The sequence below is a fragment of the Chrysemys picta genome, chromosome 4 (assembly GCF_011386835.1).
Source record: "Chrysemys picta bellii isolate R12L10 chromosome 4, ASM1138683v2, whole genome shotgun sequence".
NCBI classification, from domain to species: Eukaryota; Metazoa; Chordata; order Testudines; family Emydidae; genus Chrysemys; species Chrysemys picta.
Window position 1 is genome coordinate 18,128,566 of NC_088794.1, and position 21,415 is coordinate 18,149,980.

A 21,415-nucleotide genomic window follows, 5' to 3' on the forward strand; every position below is an offset into this window, starting at 1 on the left:
AGCATGCAGAGAGCTAGCACAAAGCACAGGCCCCACTTAAACCCTCAAAATAGGGCTTAAATGTTGCTTACGTTCTTCTGCACGAGGCGAATCTTACTCTGAGAGATCTGTTAGACTGTGGAAGATATTCCTAAGGGAAGTGATAGAAGCCCCAACTCTAATGCAATTTAAAACCAGATTGAGCAAAAATCAAAATATCTATTACAAGGCACATCCTGCACGCCCAGAGTGTGGTCGAGAAGTGAACTGAGCTCTGGTTTGCATCTCTAATTTCAGTGGGGGCAAACTGCTCAGCTGCTTACGCACTCAGTCAAGGCTTCAATTGAAGATTCAGGAGTTTGCCAGTCAGGACCAAGGGAGAATTGAGGCAGTGGCTCGAGGATTTGGCCCTTTGGTTCAATGTTTGATTATCCATTTAGCAAATCCCCTCCCCTCACAGATGCTTTCCCCTCCCTTCTGGGTTACTTGCCTGTGCTGCAACAGCTGCAGGGAGAGATAGGGAACTTCACTCTTTAGGGCTGTCAACTCAGCACTAATTTAAGAAGGGAATAGTCTGTGCTTGATTCTCCTTTCAGATACACTGGTTTAATTCCATTGACTTCCAGTGACCTCAGCGGGACATCTCCTTATTTGCACTAGTGGAAGGCACCCCGTGCACATAATGAAATGGTATCTGTGGAGTGCTAGGACTGAAAAGTATCGCTGTAGAAAGAGAGCTGTTGGCCTGGGGAACTCAAAGACCTGCATGTTCCCCATCCAGCCACCATGTTGGGTTCCCTACAGGTGTGTTGGAAGAAGCTCCCAAAATGGATAGCGTGACTAGGTGGGTCCTACAGAGCCCTGTCAAACGCCTGTGGTTTGTTCGGTGTGTATGCCACACTAAGGACTGGACTAGGGTTGCCAATTTTGGTTGGATGTATTCCTGGAGATTTAATCACATCACATAATCCTTAATTAAAGATTAATCTTTAATTCCTGGAGACTCCAGGCCAATCCTGGAGGGCTGGCAACCCTAGACTGTACATAGAACGTGATGGGGAACAGTGGGTCAATCTCTATTGTCTCTTATTGCTCCACAATTTATGGAGCAATAAATTGTTTGAGGGTGAATAGTTGCTGAGCTGTTTAATCAATTTCGAAAGCTGTTTATTGTGCAGATCCAGCACAGAGCAATAGAGATTATTGCCGCGGTAGAACTAATCATAACATGATAAAGAATGCAGATCTGCTTAATGAAGATTTGCCTTCATCTCTCAGGGTTCCAAAGATCTTCATAGACTGACTTGCAAACAATGTGGACTCAGTTTTCAGTGGGCCTCCAAAATGAGGAATGCAAGATCAGGACCTTTAAAATCCTTTTACCACTTAAAAAAAAAAAAAAAGAACAAGCCCTCTAATAGATAGATCATGTTAACTCTTCCATGTGTCTCATGAATGAGAATTCTGGGCCATTTCTGACATCACTGTTGCTACACACCTCATGAAAATACAAAGTGTCAGGGCCACATTTTACTCTGGAGCAGTCTCAACAATACGTCTGATTGACTTTTTCTATTCCCACATTTTCCCTTGAAGAAATCACAGCTGAAAATCTCCAGGGAAAGAATCTCGTGTGCACACACACACATCTTAGCTACTTTTCCCTTCTTAATTAAGGCAATTTATTTAGAGCTAATCTGAAATTATGTGGGTATGAATGACTCGTTCTTAATTCTCTCTCCAATTCCCAGTAGGAAATGAGTATTATCATTACTCTAGCTGCAACCACACATTAAAATTTACCTATCAAAACCAAATTGCAGTAGTAACCATGTTAACCCTGGCATTATAAATGTCTGAACTTTGTCACTGCAGAGCAGTAGCAGTCACCTTGGTTTTAATTTTCTTTGCATGGCACCTTTTTACAATGTGACCCATCCCACAAAACAACATTAAAGCCACCAAACAAGCAACATATAAAATGCACCATGATAAAAATTACATGAATAATTCAAACTCAGTTACTGAGCCAGGCAAAAGATATTTTCAAATGAAGTCCAGGGCACTTTGGGATTATGCTCTTTGCTTCTCTTGTTTCTTAACCCTGTCTTCTGGCGATTGGTTCAGTTGGGCTATGTTTCAATGCTCTAATATGATTTTATTTCATTAGCATGTCTGTAACTGACTAGCCTGGAATGCACAAGTCTTCCCCACCTGCCATGGGATGGCTGCAGGCAATTGTCTCATGTTGTTGAGATTGTGTGGCTTGCACTTCCCATAATAAATAGAAGTGACTGAGGAACGTTGATTGTCTCAGGCTAGGTCTATACTACCCGCCTGAATCGGCGGGTAGAAATCGACCTCTCGGGCATCGATTTATCGCGTCCCGTCGGGATGTGACAATCGATCCCCGAATCGGCGCTCTTACTCCACCAGCGGAGGTGGGAGTAAGCGCCGCCGACAGAAAGCGGCAGAAGTCGATTTTGCCGCCGTCCTCACAACGGGGTAAGTCGGCTGCGATATGTCGAATTCAGCTACGCTATTCACGTAGCTGAATTTGCGTATCTTAAATCGACTCCCCCCTGTAGTGTAGATGTACCCATGATTCGCCATCAGTCTCTGTCCATCGCCAAACATTCCTGGGGGTTTCTTTGGTGGCTGCTTGGCTGAGTTAAATGGTTATTTTAATGCTGCTAGGAGTTTATTGTATTATTAATGATGTGATAGAGCACCTGGACCCTTGGATAGAGGTCTTTTAAAATTATTATTTAAATCTGAACAAATCTGGAGGTGGGTTACGTTCTCCCTGGAGATGCCCTTGGAATGTTGACTAAAATCACAGAAATGAGATGGAAAAGACCTGCTACATCATCTTTTTCATCCCTCTAATATTGCAGGATTGTTCCTTATAGCATTTTATCAATTATTTTATTTTAAATTACTCAAAGACGGGGGCTTCCTTTGGGAGACTATTCTACAGTCTAACCGATCTCACTGTTAGAAAAAATTTTGGTGACATATTGACTGAATTTTACTTTGCTTAATTTCATCCAATAATAAAAAAATAACACTTAGCTCTTCTATTGTGCTTTTCATTAGTAGCTCTCAAAGCACTTCATAGTCTTTAATGTATTTATCAAAGGTCCATCCAGGGCCAGCTCCAAGCACCAGTGTAGCAAGCTGGTGCCTGGGGCGGCCAATGAAGAGGGGGCAGCACGTCTGGCCATTCAGCGGCAATTCGGCTGCGGGGCCGTCACTCCCTCTCGGAGCGAAGGATCTGCTGCCGAATTGCCGCCGTAGAATGAAGCGGCAGTAGAGCTGCCGCCGATCGGGGCTTTTTTTTTTTTTTTTTTTTTTTGCTGCTTGGGATGGCAAAAATGCTAGAGCCAGCCCTGAGTCCATCAATAGCTAATAGCCAGGATGGGAAGGAACGGTGTCCCTAGCCTCTGTTTGCCAGAAGCTGGGAATGAGTGACAGGGGATGGATCACTTGATGATTCCCTGTTCTGTTCACTCCCTCTGAAGCACCTTGCATTGGCCACTGTCACAGACTGGATAGTGGGCTAGATGGACCTTTGCTCTGACCCAGTAAGGCCATTCTTATGTTCTTATCCCCACAACATCCTGGGGAGATGGGTCTAGTACCTTAGTATCTAGTATTTACAGATGAGGAACTGTTAGTCCAGGGACTTCATCCTATGATTCCCCTGGAACCTCTCTAAATAATTTTTCTGTCTCCTTGGTATTTAGACAATGCAGTTGCTGACTCCCTGTGAGCAGATGGCAGCTCTGCAGAGGGACTAGCAGCACAGGGGAGGGGGAATGGTTTTTACCAGTAGTACAAGCACTGGTTGTACATGAATCTAATAGTCAATACTTATACTACTGCATGGATTACAATGTCAAGGGGGACAAAGAGTCCTGTGGCACTTTATAGACTAACAGAAGTATTGGAGCATAAGCTTTCGTGGGTGAATACCCACTTCGTTTGATGCATCTGACGAAGTGGGTATTCACCCATGAAAGCTTATGCTCCAATACTTCTGTTAGTCTATAAGGTGCCACAGGACTCTTTGTCGCTTTTTACAGATCCAGACTAACACGGCTACCCCTCTGATACTTAATGTCAAGGGGATGTCCTCTTGTTGAGTAAGACTGACATGCTAAACCCTAATCGCTCATTAGTTTCAATTTAAGGATTTCACTCAATATTCTTCTGGGTGTGCATTAAAATTCCTTTAGAGATTACTCACCAGGAGATCAAATGAATTTACCAGGAATTTCAGTTTTGATCTGCGGGGCATTTGCATTTGGTTTAGATTGGAAACCTGCACTTGGATGCTAGACATGCTTAAAAATAGGCTCAAATTGCTCAGTAAAAGGGATTGTTTCCAGGTAATTGTGTTTGTTATGCAGCATCTATGATATCAAGAGGCAATATTCATGCTGCGCTCTCAATGTAATAGTCACTCTACTTAGATTGTGAGCTCTTTGGGGCAGGGACCATCTTTTTGTGCTGTGTTTGTACAGCACCTAGCACAGTGGAATCCTGGTCCATGACTAGGGCTCCTAAGTGCTACCACAATAACAATAATAATGGTGCACTTTAGAAAGTTAATATGTTCTCTTTCATTTGAACTGCAAATTTGAGGAAGGGGGGCAGAGAAAAGATGCTAAAAGGTTCCATTAAAAGAAGTTAATGAATGAATTCACAATAGAATCTTGGTTGGTAACATATCATCAGATCTAAAAGGATATTAGACTTACTTTAACTCTGTGCTATGGAGAAGACCAGGCTGCTTCATGTTAAAATGTTTGCTTGTTGCCCAGAAAGCAGGGGAATTCCTCTCCTTCATCCTAGCTGTTTCTGATCATAACTTCTCTTTTTTTTTTTAAATTTATTACCTCATTAACACTTGTGAACAAAGGAGCTGAATACATAAGAAGTAGTTTGGGGTTCCATATTCCATGCGCGGATGGCACTTCTCGCATTCCTGTCAAGTTCTTCAATCACTTCTGATACCTTCTTGGTGTCAAATCTGTGACAGCAGCCTGGAAAGGAAACTATTCCAGAGGCCTGAATGTGAGAAGAAGAAAAGCTTAATAGGTCCATATGTAAGTTTTGGACATTTATAAAAAATTGGAATAAACATCAAGATCTGAACACATACTAACCGGGCTGCCAGGTGGGAGAGCCCTCAGGTGACTAAAGCCAGCTTGGGATGTGGCATAGGAGAAAGTCTACAGTAAAGATTCATCGTAACTTAAGGTAGGTAAAATCATTTTACTCTTGGAGCAAAGTGTTAATCTACTGCCAATCTGTATAGAAGAGCGTTTCCTTAGGGTAGAATGTTAGGTGCTGTCTACTGTATTCAATGCACCATTATTTCTAGCTGCCACTATAAATTGGCACTCCACGTGTCACTTTCACCTACACATGTTTGGGTCTTACCAGCCATCACTAACTGTAGTTATACAATATGAAACAGATATGAAACTAATGATGATACTGCAGTGATGTGTACAATATAGAGAGAAATATAAATAGACAGATAGATCATTGTAAACTCCAGTAATGGCACTATAGTGATTTTTAATGCAGTTTGCTAAAAATTACCCTGATACAGGGCCGGCTCCAGGCACCAGCTAAGGAAGCAGGTGCTTGGGGCAGCCAATACAAAGGGGCGGCACTCCGTCTGCTATTGGGGCGGCATGTCCGCTGCCGAAGTGCTACCGGTTGGCTTTTTTTTCCCCCCCCTCCGCTGCTTGGGGCGGCGGACAACCTGGAGCCGGCCCTGCCCTGATACTGGAAGTGCTTGTGCAAAGCATCCTACAGAATTACTAAATGTCACTGGTGCTGTGCAACAAAAAGAAGACATGGCTTATTTTGGATGGTAACATGATTCCCATTTTGTCAGGAAGACTAAGTAGGGTGTCTCTCTCTCTGCCTGTAAACTCATCCCTTTACTTCCTCTCTTGGTAAAGGACTGTCACCCTTTCCGGACCCCAAGACTGGTGATCATCATGGCGTGGGATAAAATTCATACTTTTGATTAATTAGCTGGCTATTCCTGTAGCAAGGGGTTTCCGACTATTATGATTTTTTCCCAGTCACCCATTTTGCTGAGCCGTACTAGTTTAAACTTGTTTATTTATAAGCCAGTTGTGAGGTGCCCAGTTACCATGGCAATAGGCACCAAATCAGAATTTTAATAAACAGACCATGCCAGTATGTGATAGCTTCATCAAACATGAACAAAATAACAGTGGCTACTCTCGTGAGATTTTGCAGCAAATCTCAACAGATCTTCAGCTGCAGTTGGGCCCAAACCAGAACCTTGCATCTGAACCTGCTGAACTTTGGGTGCCTTTGAAATCTGGATATGAATTGGGTGTCCTTGGTCTGTCTCTATTAGCAATACACTTTGTGGTAACGACCAAGTGACTCCTGCAGCGATGCTGCCAGACCAGCTTTGCAATGTCCAGTGTTAGGGACCAGGGGCTAACGTCTGGTCCTGTTGAAGTCAATGTGAGTTGACACCCGTTGGACCACAATTTGGCCCATGGTGTTTTATACATGGCTCAGGGTTACTCATGAAACAGCCTTTTGATGTTGGTTGGTATCATAGATTTCAATATCAGAAGGCACCATTATCATCATCTGCTTTGACTTCCTGCTTAACGCAGGCCAAAGAACCTCACCCAGTCGGATTCATTTCTATTAAAATTGGTGCACCCTTCCCCCGCAGGCTACTATGAACTTGGACTTCGAGGTTGTTGAATAACTTGGGCAGCCGCGTAATTTTGTTTGGATGAAAATGAGGTTGATTTTGCCTCATGTACTGAAAGCTCCCCGGGGCTATTTACCTTTGTACTGAAGGCAGTACTGGCCCAGGAGAGAAACAGAGAGAGATTAAATGAAATGAAGAAATAGGTGGCCAGTGGAGCTGTATTTGGTGTCTCATGAACTGCGAACTAGGGGTTAAGTAAGGATGATTCCTACTCCCTGTGCCAGCTGCCTCATCACAACCAATTCAGCATGTGGCCTAAAAAGAGAAGAACACATTTCCCCAGCCCCATTGCACATGGTTCATTGGTTTATTACAGTGTAGCAAGAGCTAAGTTCACATGACTGAGCAGGAGCAACATGCATGCCAGGCAGCACTTATTGCTGATGGCAGTATAGGAGCTGCGTGGCTTGGTGGGGACATGGATCCTACCCTCTAGACCATGTGGCATAGAATATGGTAACTGGTGCCTCAGACTGGCCCAGCTCCTTGCATTCTCCTATAGACCCAGGACCCTGCTCCGCTGCTTTTATGTGGGGTCAGACTCCCTATAGTATGTCCCTTCCCACGTCTTGTTGCCATTATAGGGAGGGACTTGGATTGGGCCCTAGCACAGCAGAGGGCAGGACTGAGCCCACAACGTCATAAGAGAAGAAAACAAGACACAAAAATCTCATCTGGGTTTTCAAAGTTCAGTGGTGTTCAGACCCAGAGTTTTGGCTGAGTCCCATCTTTATCTGTAATACTCCTTCATCATCACCACCACCACCTGTTCTGCAATCTTTTTGTACCTGCCTAAGGATCTCAGAAGAGGAAGAGGTTAATTTTGCTGTTGTATTCTACCTGAATTTTTAGCTAAGTGAAGCTAACTGATAAATATTTTTAATCTGCCTGCATTCTAACAACTTGCACCCTCCCTATCATTGGTGGTTGCAGGAAATTCCATGGGCAAAGAGGCAGCAAAGTCTAATGGTTAGAGCATAGACTTGGGGGTCAGAATTCCTGGGTTCTATTCTCCATTCGGCAACAGGCTCTAGGCAAGTCACTTTACTTCTCTGTGCCTCAGTTTCCCCCTTTGTAAACGGGCATGATAATACTTAGCCACTTCACTGCTGTGTTCCAGTCCTGTACTGGAACATGTGATGGAGTTCCTTTATGGCACTGATATTCTATTCATGTTTCAAAGAGACATGCCTAGAACACAGCAGATACCTGCCGTGAACAATCAGAAGATCCATGAGCCTTTAGAACTTTTCGTGACAACTGCTTTACAGAAGTGGCTAAATAGTTTTGCAGTAGCCCAAACCCATGGTTGGTTTCAACTATGGATTTAACAACTTTTTCATTTCCCTTTTCTTGCCTCCAGAAATGCTTTGAGGTGACCCAACTAACCTCACAACTACAAATGTGCACCTTCATTGTGCGCCTGTAGGAAGCGGTGTTTTTAACCGCACTGATTGAGCAACTCCTGAGCCAAGAACTGTAACAAAGCCTGTTCAGAACGAAACACCACCAAGTGAATTTTTAACTCAAGTGGGGAAGTAACTCCAAACGCTGTCTGCCCCAAAGCGGGGAGTTGGATTCATGAACAGTGTCTTGATTCAGAGCTAAAAGTGGCAGCAAAGCTGTCCAAAAAATTCCAACAAGAAGTGAAGGGGAGGAAGAGAGTCATTTTTTGCAGATCATAAATAAAAGACAGTCTCCCCTTGGTACGGAACTTTTGGGGAATCCCAAAGCACCACCTGCTGTTTCTGCTGGAATTTGCTGAGCTGATAAAAATCTTTAATTTCTTCTCTACAGCTTTGGCTGCTCGTGGACTCAGAAAGGCCAGTTAGAGCCCTTATTTAGGCAGATTTGTGCTTCCCTGAGAAACTGAACATCACTCAATGCCAGGATCATACAAGTTCAACCTGTTTGTCTCTCACTGTTCCAGGGCTGTTCTATAGTATTGCAGCTTTTTTTTATGGAAGGGGCCCCTGAAATTGCTTTTCCCCAGGCCCCCTGAATCCTCTGGGAAGACCTGCACTGTTCTCTCTTCCTGTCCTAAAACAACCTCCCATCCCAAGGTGGTCTAGTGGTTACACCACTGGACTGAGACTCATGAGATCTGGGAGCTAGTCCTGGCTCTACCACTGATCTGCTGGATGATGCCCTCTTGTGCCTCAGTATCCCCATCTGGAAAATGGGGATAATGATACCTGGTCACTCTCTGGATGTCTTATACAAAAGCATTGTATAAGAGCTAGGTATTATTATTGTTCAATATTCACCAGGCCTCATCTCTCGCCTTCAGAACAATACTGAAAGCTCTCTGATTCTATACCGCTATGCTGCATTTGTTCAGTATGTGTGGTACTGTGAAAGGCAGTACCAGCTCTTACCCTCACTTTGTAAATCCTCCGCCAGGGGTTTAGTTCCTGGTTGGTGGCGTTGGCCTATTGTCCACGTCCATCACTGTACAAATAATAAAGGTTGTTTATTTTCTGAACTGAGCATGCAATAAGACTTAGAATCTGGTCTAGGGATTACAGCACTGGACTCTGTCAGGATCCCAGCTACTGGGGCACAGGTCAAGGCCAGGGCCTGGGTTGGAGAGGACTTGAGAATGGGGTCCAAATTCAGTCTAGAGGGTCAAGGCCAGACGCAGCAATACCTATCAGTCTCATGCCATAAGATCAGGTCTGAGTTGAGGTCGATGAGCTGGGTCGGAGCCATTTGAGCTTGCCGAAGCTGGGTTAGTGGAACAGAGAGACGGTGAGGGGTCAGGTGCAGAGCAAGGGACCGGGGTCTGAGGCTAGGTATCAGGAACCAGGAGCAAGGCAAGGGATCGGGAGCATGCAGTAAGGTCTGTTGCAGCTGCAAACCAGGGAGCCCACTAGCTGCACAGACAGTCTCCAGGTGTTTTCCCTAAACCTAAAATAGTGTGTCAGGGCCCATCAGAGAACACAGTAGGCTCCACCAGTCATGACTGCCATGGGTGGGATAGCTGGTGGTGCTTGAAACTGTAGGGCTCATAGGCTGATGTTCCCTATTTCACTGCAGGTGGCTGTGCGGACACGCAGCTGTCCAGGAGCTAGCAGACCCATGGAGCCTCAGAGACTGGCATGCAAGTTCTAGTCCCAGATCTGCAACTGGCTCACGGTGTGACTTTGGGCAAGTTGCTTCTCTAGGCAAAAGGCTCTGAGATCCTTGCATGCAAGTGCAAAAGCATTATCATCTTCAACAAACGTCCTCCCATTGGGTCTGTGACATTTCACACTGGCTCGTATTTTCAGATCCCTATCGGGGAGTTAGATGTCTGGCTCCCGTTGAAATTTCAATGCAGTTTGGGTGCCTCACTTCCATACAGTCCCTGGAAAATCCCAGTAACACTTTTATCTGTTTTTCCTTACGGTTGATGACAGGTAAAAGGAAAAAGTCAGGACTTCAGATTTCCACCTGAATCTGAAAGGACATCTTGAGTTAAACATCCAGAGTCAAATTCAGATGTCTGCCTTGTGAACGCTTTTTGGAGATTAAACATGGCTGTCTTCATTGTTTTACTAACTTTGCTACAAGGTGAGTAGCTGGGAACTACATTCCTGATGCAAATCACCGTAATAAAAGTGAGAGAACACCACACTTGCAGGGGACAAAGGTAAATCTGGCTTTAAAATGAGGGAACATTAAGCCTTATGCAGGGCTGCTGGAGTCATATGTCCCCATTGCACAATGGATAAAAGATACACCTACCTGTCCAACAGGGGTGTTGTATGCAGTGTTGTTGTAGCTGTGTCACTCCCAGGATATTAGAGAGACAAGCTGGGTGAGGTAATAGCTTTTCCTGGACCAACTGTTGTTGGAGAGAGAGAGAGACAAGCTTTTGAGCTACACATAGCTCTGGAGAAGAAGTTGGTCCAATACAAGATATTACTTCACCCACCTTTTCTCTCTAACAGGGGTGTTGTGAAAATTAGTTAATTGTAAAGTGCTTTCAGGATTAAATGCCTGATTCTCCACTGCCCTGCACCTCGTGCAGCCGTTAATATCAGTGCAAAGTGAGTGCAGAGGCGTATGAAAAGGTTTCAGATCAGAAGGATAATTTACAACCGGTGTAAATTACTACATAAGATGTGGGGTAACCGGGCAGCAAGCCCTGTATCTCCATTTGAGGCCTGACCAAAAGCCCACAAGCCAATGGAAAGATACATTTGCAAAGTAGGTGTAAAATGCTACTACTGCCATGAATGGAGAATTCAGATTTGGAAGCATTTTATACAGATGTCAATGACAACACAGGCTGCAAGGCAGGGGCACAACAGGCCTTGTAAATACTAACTATTTATGATTATTTTGGGATTTGCTCATCACTAAATATAGGCCATAATCTGTATGGCCAAAATACTGCATGCATCACTCAGCTTTTAACTCAGGGAAAATTCCTGTTGGCATTAATAGGAGTTTTACCTGGCTAAAGACTGTGCAATATTTGATTAGGAGCTCAGAGTTTTTGGCTATGTGCTGATACGCAATGCAAACAAGGGGTTTTATCCAACCTTTTATCCTCTAAAGCAAAGTTTAATAAACAGGAGATTTGAGAGACCTGGATCTGATCTACAGTAACATACATTATCCAGAATAACTATTACACTTTCTGGGTCAGATCGTCAACTGGTGAAAATCAGTAAGACTCCACTGACTTCCATGCTGTCTTACACCAGCTGAGGCTCTGGCCCTCTAATTGGCTAATGCATGTTCTACATTTTTTTTTTTACAACAGTTTCAAGTGCCTTATATGGACCAAAGTTTTTGACAGGTCAGGTTGGAGGATCAATCACTATCAAATGCATCTATCCACCCATTAAAGCCAACAGATATGACAGAAAATATTGGTGTAAAATATCAGGAACCAGAAGAGTTTGCAACACCATCATTTCTACCAACAATTTCATCTCTAAAGACTACAAAGGCAGAGCATCCATCACCGACTTCCCTAAAAATGGCACGTTCACAATACAAATGACACAGCTGGTGCAGAATGACGCTGGGGCTTACAGATACGGCATCGGTAACAACAATAAAGCCTTATTCGTCAGCATGAATCTAACCGTTTTGGAAAGTACAGTAGCTGGGGACCTTCACAACAGGCTGATTGCAAAAGGTACAGACCCAAATCTCTCTTCTGAGTCTGCAACACCAGACTTGAAATATTCTGGTGCCACATTTACAGAGTCGTTTGGCTCCACTGTCCTAAGTGTTGAACTCCTGAGCATTTCAACCTAAGACAGTGGTTGTTGCACCAACTTTGACTTCTTATTCATACCTTCCCATCCCCTTGTTAAGACCCTGTTATTTACCTGTAGGATTAGAACTTTTTTTTTCTCCAAAGCACTCAGATTTTACTGAAACAGCTGTTAAGAAATTTAAAATGAAGAAAAAGGGAAATTGTTCCACATGAAATAGGAGTTGCATTAAGATGTTTTGGTATGTTCTATTTAAACAGGTTCTAATGTATCTGAATCACCAGAGCTTGTGCTTGGGAAGCTCAGAGGGTCAGTGACAATACAATGCCAACCTGAAAATGTCAAAGGCGGTGGAAAGAAATTCTGGTGCAAACTGGGAAAAACTGGCTGTTCTGTCATAGCGGACTCTGATGGTTATGTGGCCACGAATTACGAGGGAAGGATCTCTATTAACCCTGAAGAAAGCTCTGGTACTTTCAAAATCTTGATAAACAGACTAAAAAAAGAGGACTCTGGACTGTATAAGTGTGGGATGGCCATGCCTGGTGACTCTGAAAGTGCAAGAACCATAGATCTACAAGTGACTGAAGGTAAGTCTAGAAAGAAAGACCAATTAATTTTTAGAAGGTGCTGTACACAGAGATTTGCTAGCAGCACTGTATTTGCATTCAAGGTCCCAAAAACCAACATGTGTTTGTTGGAAATTCACAGCAGTATCAGTTAAAGAGTCTGTAAGGCTAACCCAGTATATTCTCAACCTGTAGAGTCAACCCTTCCCAGGGAACCCAGGCTCCTGAATGGATCTGAAGGAGGCTTGGTGTCTGCCAAGTGCCACTATGATCCACAACGGAATTATGAGATGAAATACTGGTGCAGCTGGAAGGAAGCGGGATGCTCCCTTTTGTCGAATACCAGTGGATTTGTACAGGATGCATTTGAAGGAAGAATTCGGATAATCAGTGATAACCAGGACAATGGGACTTTCACAGTAGTGATGAGCCCTCTGGAAGAAACGGATGCAGGATGGTACTGGTGTGGGGCTAAAGATGGAGACACAGAGCAAACATCCTCCATAAAGTTACTCGTTCAAAACGGTATGTGATTTGAGGGGCTTTACCCATTGGGATTAATACCTCCTTCTTTCTCTCTCTTTTATTCTCGCCTTCCTCCGCAGCATGGGGCAGGGATCTCTAGCAGGAGGGTCTCTGCCGATTGAAGTCACTAGTAGCAGGATTGGGGACTTCAGCAGCAGAGTCCAGGGAAGGGGTAGGGACGGTTTTATGGCCTGCAGCATGCAGGGGGTCAGACCAGATGATCATAATGGTCCCTTCTGACCTTAAAGTCTATGAGTCTATGAGTCTATGAGAATCATAGCCCATGTGTCCCTCCCAGCCACAGGTGATAAGAAAAGTCATCACACTGATTAATAAGCTTTGCTCAGCTTAATTCTTATCCTGTTGCTGATCAAAGAATAGCAGCCTAATGATAGACAATTAATGGACAGAAATGGAGATGTTTGGTAAAGTCAAGACTAAGGGGAAGATTTGCAAATGCACAGATTGGAGTTTGGTGCCCAATTCCCACTGGCTTTCAATGGAAGTTGGATGTTTATCTATACTTGATGCCTTTGAAAAGCTCTCCCTAAAGAGAAATCATATTAAATATTGTTATTATTTAGTTCTTATATTATTGTAGTGCCCTGTCATGATCAGGGTTCCACTGTGGTAGGTGCCAGAGAAACACAGAGATAGACACAGCTCTTGCTTCGAAGATCACCTGACAAACTTATTTCTCAACCTCAATTTTTTAATAATTCCCCTATTGGATCAGTGAGTTAGTTTTTTTCACCTCCACACCCCCAGTTTAAGGCATAAACAACACAAGTTTTGTCAGAAAAATACTTTTCAGTCTTTAGACCCTCAATGTAGAAAAAAGATAGCGATGTTTCCCAGCCTTTGGATATTGGATCCTACAGTAAAAAAAAACCCCAAAACAACCAATAACTGAGGTCACTACTTCAGCAATAGGGATGCTGTATCCATTTTACATTTCTACATAACAGATGGTGTCTTTATGCAGTCTCCAGAGTTTACAAGGTAGAAATAGCGACCATTGGCAAAAGTGTCTGACTTGCCAAAAGTGATCATGGATTTCATTAATACTTATACGTAATATTCTGTACAGTCAAAGGCCACAGTGAAAAAGACGTGGTCCCTTTTGTGCTGCATGTTTGTCCATGACACAGATTGAAAGGTGAAATGAAAGGGGTGGAAAAATGTTACCAGGAAGAATGCACTGTGCATTTCACAGGTAAAAAATGTCAGACGTGCAAAGGGTAAATATTCAAGCCCCGAAATTATCTATTTTCTTTGTTAGAATCATTCTCTTCACTAGCTCCAGTACCATCTGCATCTGTGAGGCCAGTATCACCAACGTCTGCTCTCCACAGCATCCCCAGTCATGTAAATGTCATAAGTCAGACATATCCCATGAGCAGAGTCACGGAGGGAATATTGGAAAAAACAACCCCTGAAGACAGATTTATAACCTTTAGCAATGTAGTTTATGAAAGGTAAGTTAACGAACATGTTTCTTACCCCAATCAACATGGACAACGTCAACTTACACTACGTCTATTCAGATTCTTTGGATTCACTTCATTTAAAATACTTTTGTCAACGTCTGCTCTCCACAGCATCCCCACTCATGTAAATATCATAAGTCAGACATATCCCATGAGCAGAGTCACGGAGGGAATATTGGAAAAAACAACCCCTGAAGACAGATTTGTAACCTTTAGCAATGCAATCTATGAAAGGTAAGTTAACAAACATGTTTTACCCCAATCAACATTGACAACGTCAACTTACACCAAGTCTATTCAGATTCTTTGGATTCACTTCATTTAAAATACTTTTGTCAACATCTGCTCTCCACAGCATCCCCACTCATGTAAATGTCATAAGTCAGACATATCCCACGAGCAGAGTCACGGAGGGAATATTGGAAAAAACAACCCCTGAAGACAGATTTGTAACCTTTAGCAATGCAGTTTATGAAAGGTAAGTTAGCGAACATGTTTCTTACCCCAATCAACATGGACAACGTCAACTTACACTAAGTCTATTCAGATTCTTTGGATTCACTTCATTTAAAATACTTTATATGAAGAAAATAGAAAAATATTTGATCCTGCAGCAATTCCACCTTGTGCTAGGAGATCTGATGGGATAAGAAACTAAGCAGGACTGGACTGGAAAAGAAATGACTAATAAGGGATATGATAAAAGTCTATAAAATAATAAATGGTCAGAGGAGGTTGATGGGGAGAGCTTCTAGTCTCTCTGTCTCAGAACACAAGAACCAGGGGACCTTCAATGAAACTAAAAGGTGGCAAATTCAAAATTGATAAAAGGAAACACACATTGTGTGAAAAAGTAATTAGACTGTGGCATGTCTCACCACAGGATGTTGTTAAGGCCAAATAAGTTAGCAAGATGTAAAAAAGGGATTGGACATTTATACAGATAATATAATATAATTAATGTGAACCAATTTTAAAAGAGATATAAAACCTCATACTTGAGGGCCTAAGCCAATCTCTATAATGGATTAAGAGGAGACCTAATATGGGAGGCAGATTATCCCATGTCCTCCGACTGCAAGGTTCTTGCATCTTCCTCTGAAACAACTGCAGAGGACCAGAGACAGGACAGTGGATCGGATGGACCACAGGTCAGATCCAGTCTGGCCATTCTTATGTTCCTGTGATTAGTACTGGGAGAGGAAATCTGCAGGGAAACTTCAGTGCTGCAGGAAGTGATGTGGGTGATTCAGTAGGTGCCACGCCTCAATTTGAGTGAGTAGCCAATCAATACCCCACTGGGGTGCTGGAGGAGGCTGTGTTGTGGCAAGCACTGGTTTTGGAGGCGGTGCCACTGTGGTCAGCAATGAGTCCATGTCACTTTTCTGCAGTTGCTAAGACCAGTGCCCAGGCTAAGTTTCTGCTTCCTTATATCCTCCCAATAATTTTAACTGGGTGCAAATATTTTGCTTCACTTCCTGTCCCAAACTGTATATGTAATGTTGCTGTGAGCAGCTGTTACATTTCGGTGGTGGGTGAATGGATTTTCCTCCTGTACTTTGTTTATCTGTTTGTAAGGAGCTTTGGGGATTCACCAGGGAGAAAATATATATTAGCATTACATGCGCAGTACCCAAAAGGATTGAGGCAAGACCACATTGTATAATAAAATGTAACACAGACAGAGCCTCTCACCACAGCTCCTGCTTCCCCTAGAGCTGAATACAAGCAGCGCCATCTTCCAAAAGAACACTCTTTCCATTCCCATACCCCCTGTGTGATTGGGGGTAGTCCATTATCGTCTATAGGCAAGATGTCATTCTGATGGATTGAAGTCCCAGATTTCTGTGTAGTAGCAAACGTAATTTACTCTGTGCATATGGAGCTCTTGAGATTTCCAGTCTGACTGTAGCCCTATAGATTTTGCACAGAGACGGTAGTCAGGGGCTGTCTGATACCATGGTGATGGGAACTGTAAGAACCTATAAAGAGAGAGCTGTAACCAAACCTGGGAACTTGTAAAACAGGAGCCATGAGATTGCATTCTGCAGGATGTAATTCAGCCAGCACTATAAATTCCACTGAGTGGGGCACAGCCATGAGTAGCTACTCCAGATCTAATGGCTTATTTGCCACTTGGCCTTGTTGACTGTTCTCCTTCGATTCGGGTTGAGTGTTTACCACTTTTTTGGTTCACGTTTCAGCCTGCAGCAAGCAGCTGTGCTACATGCAAACCCAGCCAATGTTAAGGCACCTTAATGCGCACAATCCCTGTCACTAAATCGCATTTAATCCTGGTACTTTATCTTTCCAGCTCATCAACAAGTGAACTGCAACTGCTTCCAGTTGTGATCCCAGCCCTCATTGTGCTGCTGCTTCTTGTTGCTATTATTACTCTTATATTTATTAAAGTCAAGCTTCACAAGAAGAAGGGTAAGTCAGAGCGGCAACCTTCTGCTGATGGTTTTTGGGTTGTGTTTAGCCATGTGCCTTGGTTTTGTGAGTGCAACACTTCTAAATCTCTCAAAACTGCCCTCGGCAGAAACCGGCATTTTGTATTCAGCTCAATGCAGCCTGTCACAGCAGACACATACACAGTGAACTCTGCCAAGGAGACTTCACTTTTGTTCTTTCTTGCTTTTAATCGAAAGTGAAGATCATTCCAAACGGAAAGCAAAGCCTGCTCTTCATGCAGGGAACAAACATCACAGCTTTATTGTTCCATCGTCATTTGGAAAATTAGGAGTATAAAGGGCTCGATCCTTCACTTATAGGAGTCAATGACAAAAGCTCCCATTAAAGACATTTAATGGTGCAGGATATGGGGCACACCGCTTGCTCTTTGATACAAACCCATAGCGTAGCAGCTCCTTTCCCAATGGTGCAAAGGTTTACTAGAATAATCATTACCTGCAGATGTTCTGTGTTGGTATCCTTCACCAGGACACGAAAATGCTGTTAAATCTCACTGAAGAATCGATTGTCTTATAAGAGATGAATTTAGAAACTGAAAGAGAACTTTAATGAATGCAGCGTCTGGCAGCTATATCTTATTCAGTCACAAGGAACACAACAACAAGAAACTATAGGCCTGAACATATGTCTACTGAAGTCAACAGGCATCTTTGTATCTCTTTTTAGAGATGAACGGAAGTTCTGTGAGAAACCTTGAAGCAAAAGTAACCTTGACTGATTTAAAGTGCTTAGAAGAGCAAATGATGGAGGAAAACGTGGATCCAGCAAAGCAATATGAACCTGTGTGGGGCCATGACAAAGGTAGACACATATTCTGGATTCTGTGCTCAAATATCCTCTCCCTGGTTAGAGGACAGTTAAAAACAAAGCTAAAGTCTGTGCAAAAGGCACGGTCAGTGAGAGTCAGGGAGAGCTGGTCAAAAAAATGCAGAAACATTGTCACATACACGCACTCATGCGCACGCGTACACAAACACAAGACCACAAACTCACCCACAAAACTTTTCAGGAATTTTTTCATTGAAATTTCAGGTTTTTTTAAAAATGTGGACCATTCCATAAGTGAGTTGAAAAAAAAAAACTAAACAAATTTTTTCTTGCAAAAGTTTTTATTGAAATATCAAAAGCTTAACATTTTTTACCACCTTGAGTATCTTGGAATTCATTCTGCTTTTTGCCTGATCATATTTGCCTGATTCCACTTCTGATTATTGATATATTTTAATTTATCCCCACATTTACCGGTCAGGCACTCAAATCGCATTAATTTCAGTGGGAGCTAAATGAAATCACTTGAACTCTTTCCCCCAACCTTAGTATCTGTCTAGCTATTTTAGGATTTTCTGTAGCACTGGGTATGTGGTGTCCCATACTATATTGTGGGTGTTTTCCCCAGTTTATAGACAAGAAATATATCTAAGGGTAAAATTCTCCTGGAAGTATAGGAGTAATGGGAGTTCCATGTTGAGGGTTTGCCGGATTAGACCTTAATTGAATATCCTATATTTGTACTCATACAGAATACAGGTTTCAGAGTAGCAGCCGTGTTAGTCTGTATCCGCAAAAAGAACAGGAGTACTTGGGGCACCTTAGAGACTAACAACTGTATTAGAGCATAAGCTTTCGTGGACTACAGCCCGAAGAAGTGGGCTGTAGTCCACGAAAGCTTATGCTCTAATAAAGTTGTTAGTTTCTAAGGTGCCACAAGTACTCCTGTTCTTCATACAGAATAGTCAGTAGATGTCTACATACAGCAGGTAGAGTGCTGGTCCAGGAATATAATTTTGTATCCTGAATAGAACAAAAAAGACTTCCTCATTTCTTTGCCTAATTATATGGCTTTAAGCCATCGACTTTAACAGGCTTTGGAACAGGCTGCTTGTTAAGATTATAAATGTATTGCTGGATTGCTTACTCAAAGCCAGTGAGTTCCCTGTTTTCTTGTTTGCAGTCAATTAAAAATATTTGATTGCTCATGACCTATCACAGGGCTACACAGAAACCTTTTTTGTTCATTATGTTGCAATCATTCCAACTCTTCTGTTCCGTGTGCGCAGAACATGCTTCACGACTGTTGAAAGATCCGGGTGACCCAGATGAAATCTCTAAGTTTTTCTAACAAGGTAACAAACGGTGGGGTTCTCTCAGAATGTTAGCTGAGACAATTGAAAAACCTTAAGAGATCCCCATTTTGTGGCATTTGATATCAGTAAAATGTACTCTTCTCCACTGAGGAATGGTCAAAACAGGAAGAAAGTTATAGTGATTTGATGACATTTTGTGAAAATATATAGGGCCCAATTCCATACTAGTGTAAATGGGTGAAACACCAAAAGAGTTGTACCATTTATACCAGCAGAAAATTTGGCCCAGAGAGTGCAAAATTTCATTAGACTGACCCAACCATAGATTTCAGGCAAACAATAGAGGCCTGTTCATGTTTGCACTTCCAATGAAGCCAATAGCAAAACGTCCACTGACTTCAATAGAAATAGGTAGCAGATCTTCTATTGATGTATGCCAAGATTTTCAAAGCTGTTTAGGGAGTCTGGAGACATAATTCCTATTCCTTTCAGTGGGAATTAGCCATCCAAATCCTTTGAAAATGGCTTTGGAAAATGTCAGTCATGATGTCGGAAATCTAGAAAATAATGCAGATGGTAACATAAACCTGAACAAAAATGTACAAATTACAATAGTTTGTGGGCCCTTATTTTAGAATAATATAGTATTTTTTACAAGGGATTTTTATTCAACCTAATGTTTTTAGGTTTCTAATATATAAGAGAGAATTTATTTGCTTAAAATCTAGGGCTTTGGGGGGGGAAGCAATCAGTAGCAAAAGCAATTATCACATTTAACAGTTTGAGAGTCCAAAAAAGTATGAACAGAGGCCAAGAATTTCAAAAGTTCTCATTGATTTTGGGTGCCCATCTTGCAATAACTTAAAAGGGCCTGAGTTTTAGAGGGTGGGTGCTTAGCACTTTCTGAAAAATCAGGCCCCATAATACCCAGCTCTTGTACAAGTGCTTTTTAAAAGGTATCTCAGGTTGGGCACCCACGGATAGAAGCACCCAAAATCTTTTCTGAAAATATTAGCCAGAGACGATAGCAGCTAATATTTTTTCCTCTGTTTTTGCAGGGATCCAATGGAAAATGTTGCTCTCCCAATGACATCTGCCGGCTACACACAATGAAGTACCAGTTGCTGAAGTCTCAAGGGAAATAGGGCAGGATTCCCTATCTTCCAAATCAGGGTATTCACAAACTCAGCAGCTGACTTACAAGATAGACATCGCTATAAATTGCAGATCGCACAGCTCAACTCTTAGCTTATTCCCATCCGCAACAGGATGCATTTCATTTAACTGCACATTATATAAAGTGCAGAAGAACTACAGACTGCACATTTAGTTGGATTGTTTGCTAAACAGAGAATAAAATGTCTATTTTACAGCCAAGATATTTATGTAACTCTTATTGAGCAACATGTCTCTTTTATATGTATACTTCAGGCAAAACATTAACGACTGAAGGCTCTATGTAGGGACTGCAAGGGGAACACAGAAGCATCCATGTGGCACATTAGCCATGATGAATGTGTACGGGTAGCAAGCCCGAATGAACGTCAGACTGAAACACTGTTTATTTATCTTGGAGATGGGCAAAAACGGAGGAGTGGTTTTGGCTTTTGAAAATCCTCACCCATCAGGTTTTGTATTGCAAAACTAAAACCAGAGGCGGTTGAGATCTGAGACTCATATCTAAGTGCAGGGGATCTGGATAACTGGCCCTGGTTTTAATCCATCTCTACCTCAGAGCTACCCATTATCAAACCATTTTAGCCTGACTTTAGCTCAGATCCAAATAAGGTCCTTGGTTCTAATGGGTGAAGTAGGTGCTATGTTATACACCATACTTGGGACTGAGAAGTAACAGCTAAGGTTTGTTGTCTGAGAAACCAGAATGCATTGGAAGCCTGTAGTTTGGCAGGAGGACGCTTCCTTGTCAGTTAAAGCCAGGTAAATATGCTCATGTAATTCCAGCTCATTTAGAGTCACCAGGCCAGTTTCTGGGTTAGTTTTCCAGCAACAACCCTTTCATACCCCCGCCGTGTGCATTGCATTCATTTTGCACACTCTTCAAATGCCAAACTAGTGCCAGTTACAAACTATTCAGTCACAGATGCTCTTAAAAACTCTATTCCTCAGGGCAAACAACGACGAGAAGGAAAGACAGCATAGGGCAGTGGCACGTAGACATCCAAAACAAAAGAGATTGATTGGAAATGTCTACAGAGAAATAATGAGCCCAGATTTTGGTAAGACTGAAACCAAACAAGATGGCCTACATGTTGTTTAAAAATTA

General features: G+C 42.6%; 1 protein-coding gene and 1 long non-coding RNA gene across 3 annotated transcripts in view; one reads left to right on the forward strand and one right to left on the reverse strand.

Annotated features, from left to right (window-relative positions):
* The first annotated feature begins 4,889 nt into the window (after positions 1 to 4,889).
* LOC135982901 (polymeric immunoglobulin receptor-like) lies at positions 4,890 to 20,508 on the forward strand. Of its 2 annotated transcripts, XM_065591491.1 has the most exons (12): positions 4,914 to 5,247; positions 10,171 to 10,324; positions 11,526 to 11,906; positions 12,249 to 12,578; positions 12,753 to 13,082; positions 14,365 to 14,560; positions 14,684 to 14,806; positions 14,928 to 15,050; positions 16,887 to 17,005; positions 17,714 to 17,848; positions 19,105 to 19,170; positions 20,190 to 20,508. In XM_065591491.1, exons 2-11 carry the CDS (start codon positions 10,288 to 10,290, stop codon positions 19,164 to 19,166), a joined length of 1,836 nt encoding a protein of 611 aa, XP_065447563.1. In that variant the 5' UTR covers positions 4,914 to 5,247; positions 10,171 to 10,287; the 3' UTR covers positions 19,167 to 19,170; positions 20,190 to 20,508. The 2 variants fall into 2 exon arrangements, with proteins under 2 accessions (XP_065447564.1, XP_065447563.1); XM_065591492.1 differs by lacking the exon at positions 14,684 to 14,806 and having other exon boundaries at positions 4,890 to 5,247.
* LOC135982902 (uncharacterized) overlaps positions 4,925 to 21,415 on the reverse strand; it is a 28,641-nt gene continuing 12,150 nt past the window's right edge. Inside the window, exons 4-5 of the long non-coding RNA XR_010600380.1 lie at positions 9,148 to 9,220; positions 4,925 to 5,055 (exon numbers count right to left, since the gene is read on the reverse strand). This is a non-coding gene — a long non-coding RNA (uncharacterized LOC135982902). The remainder of the gene's footprint in view (positions 5,056 to 9,147; positions 9,221 to 21,415) is intronic.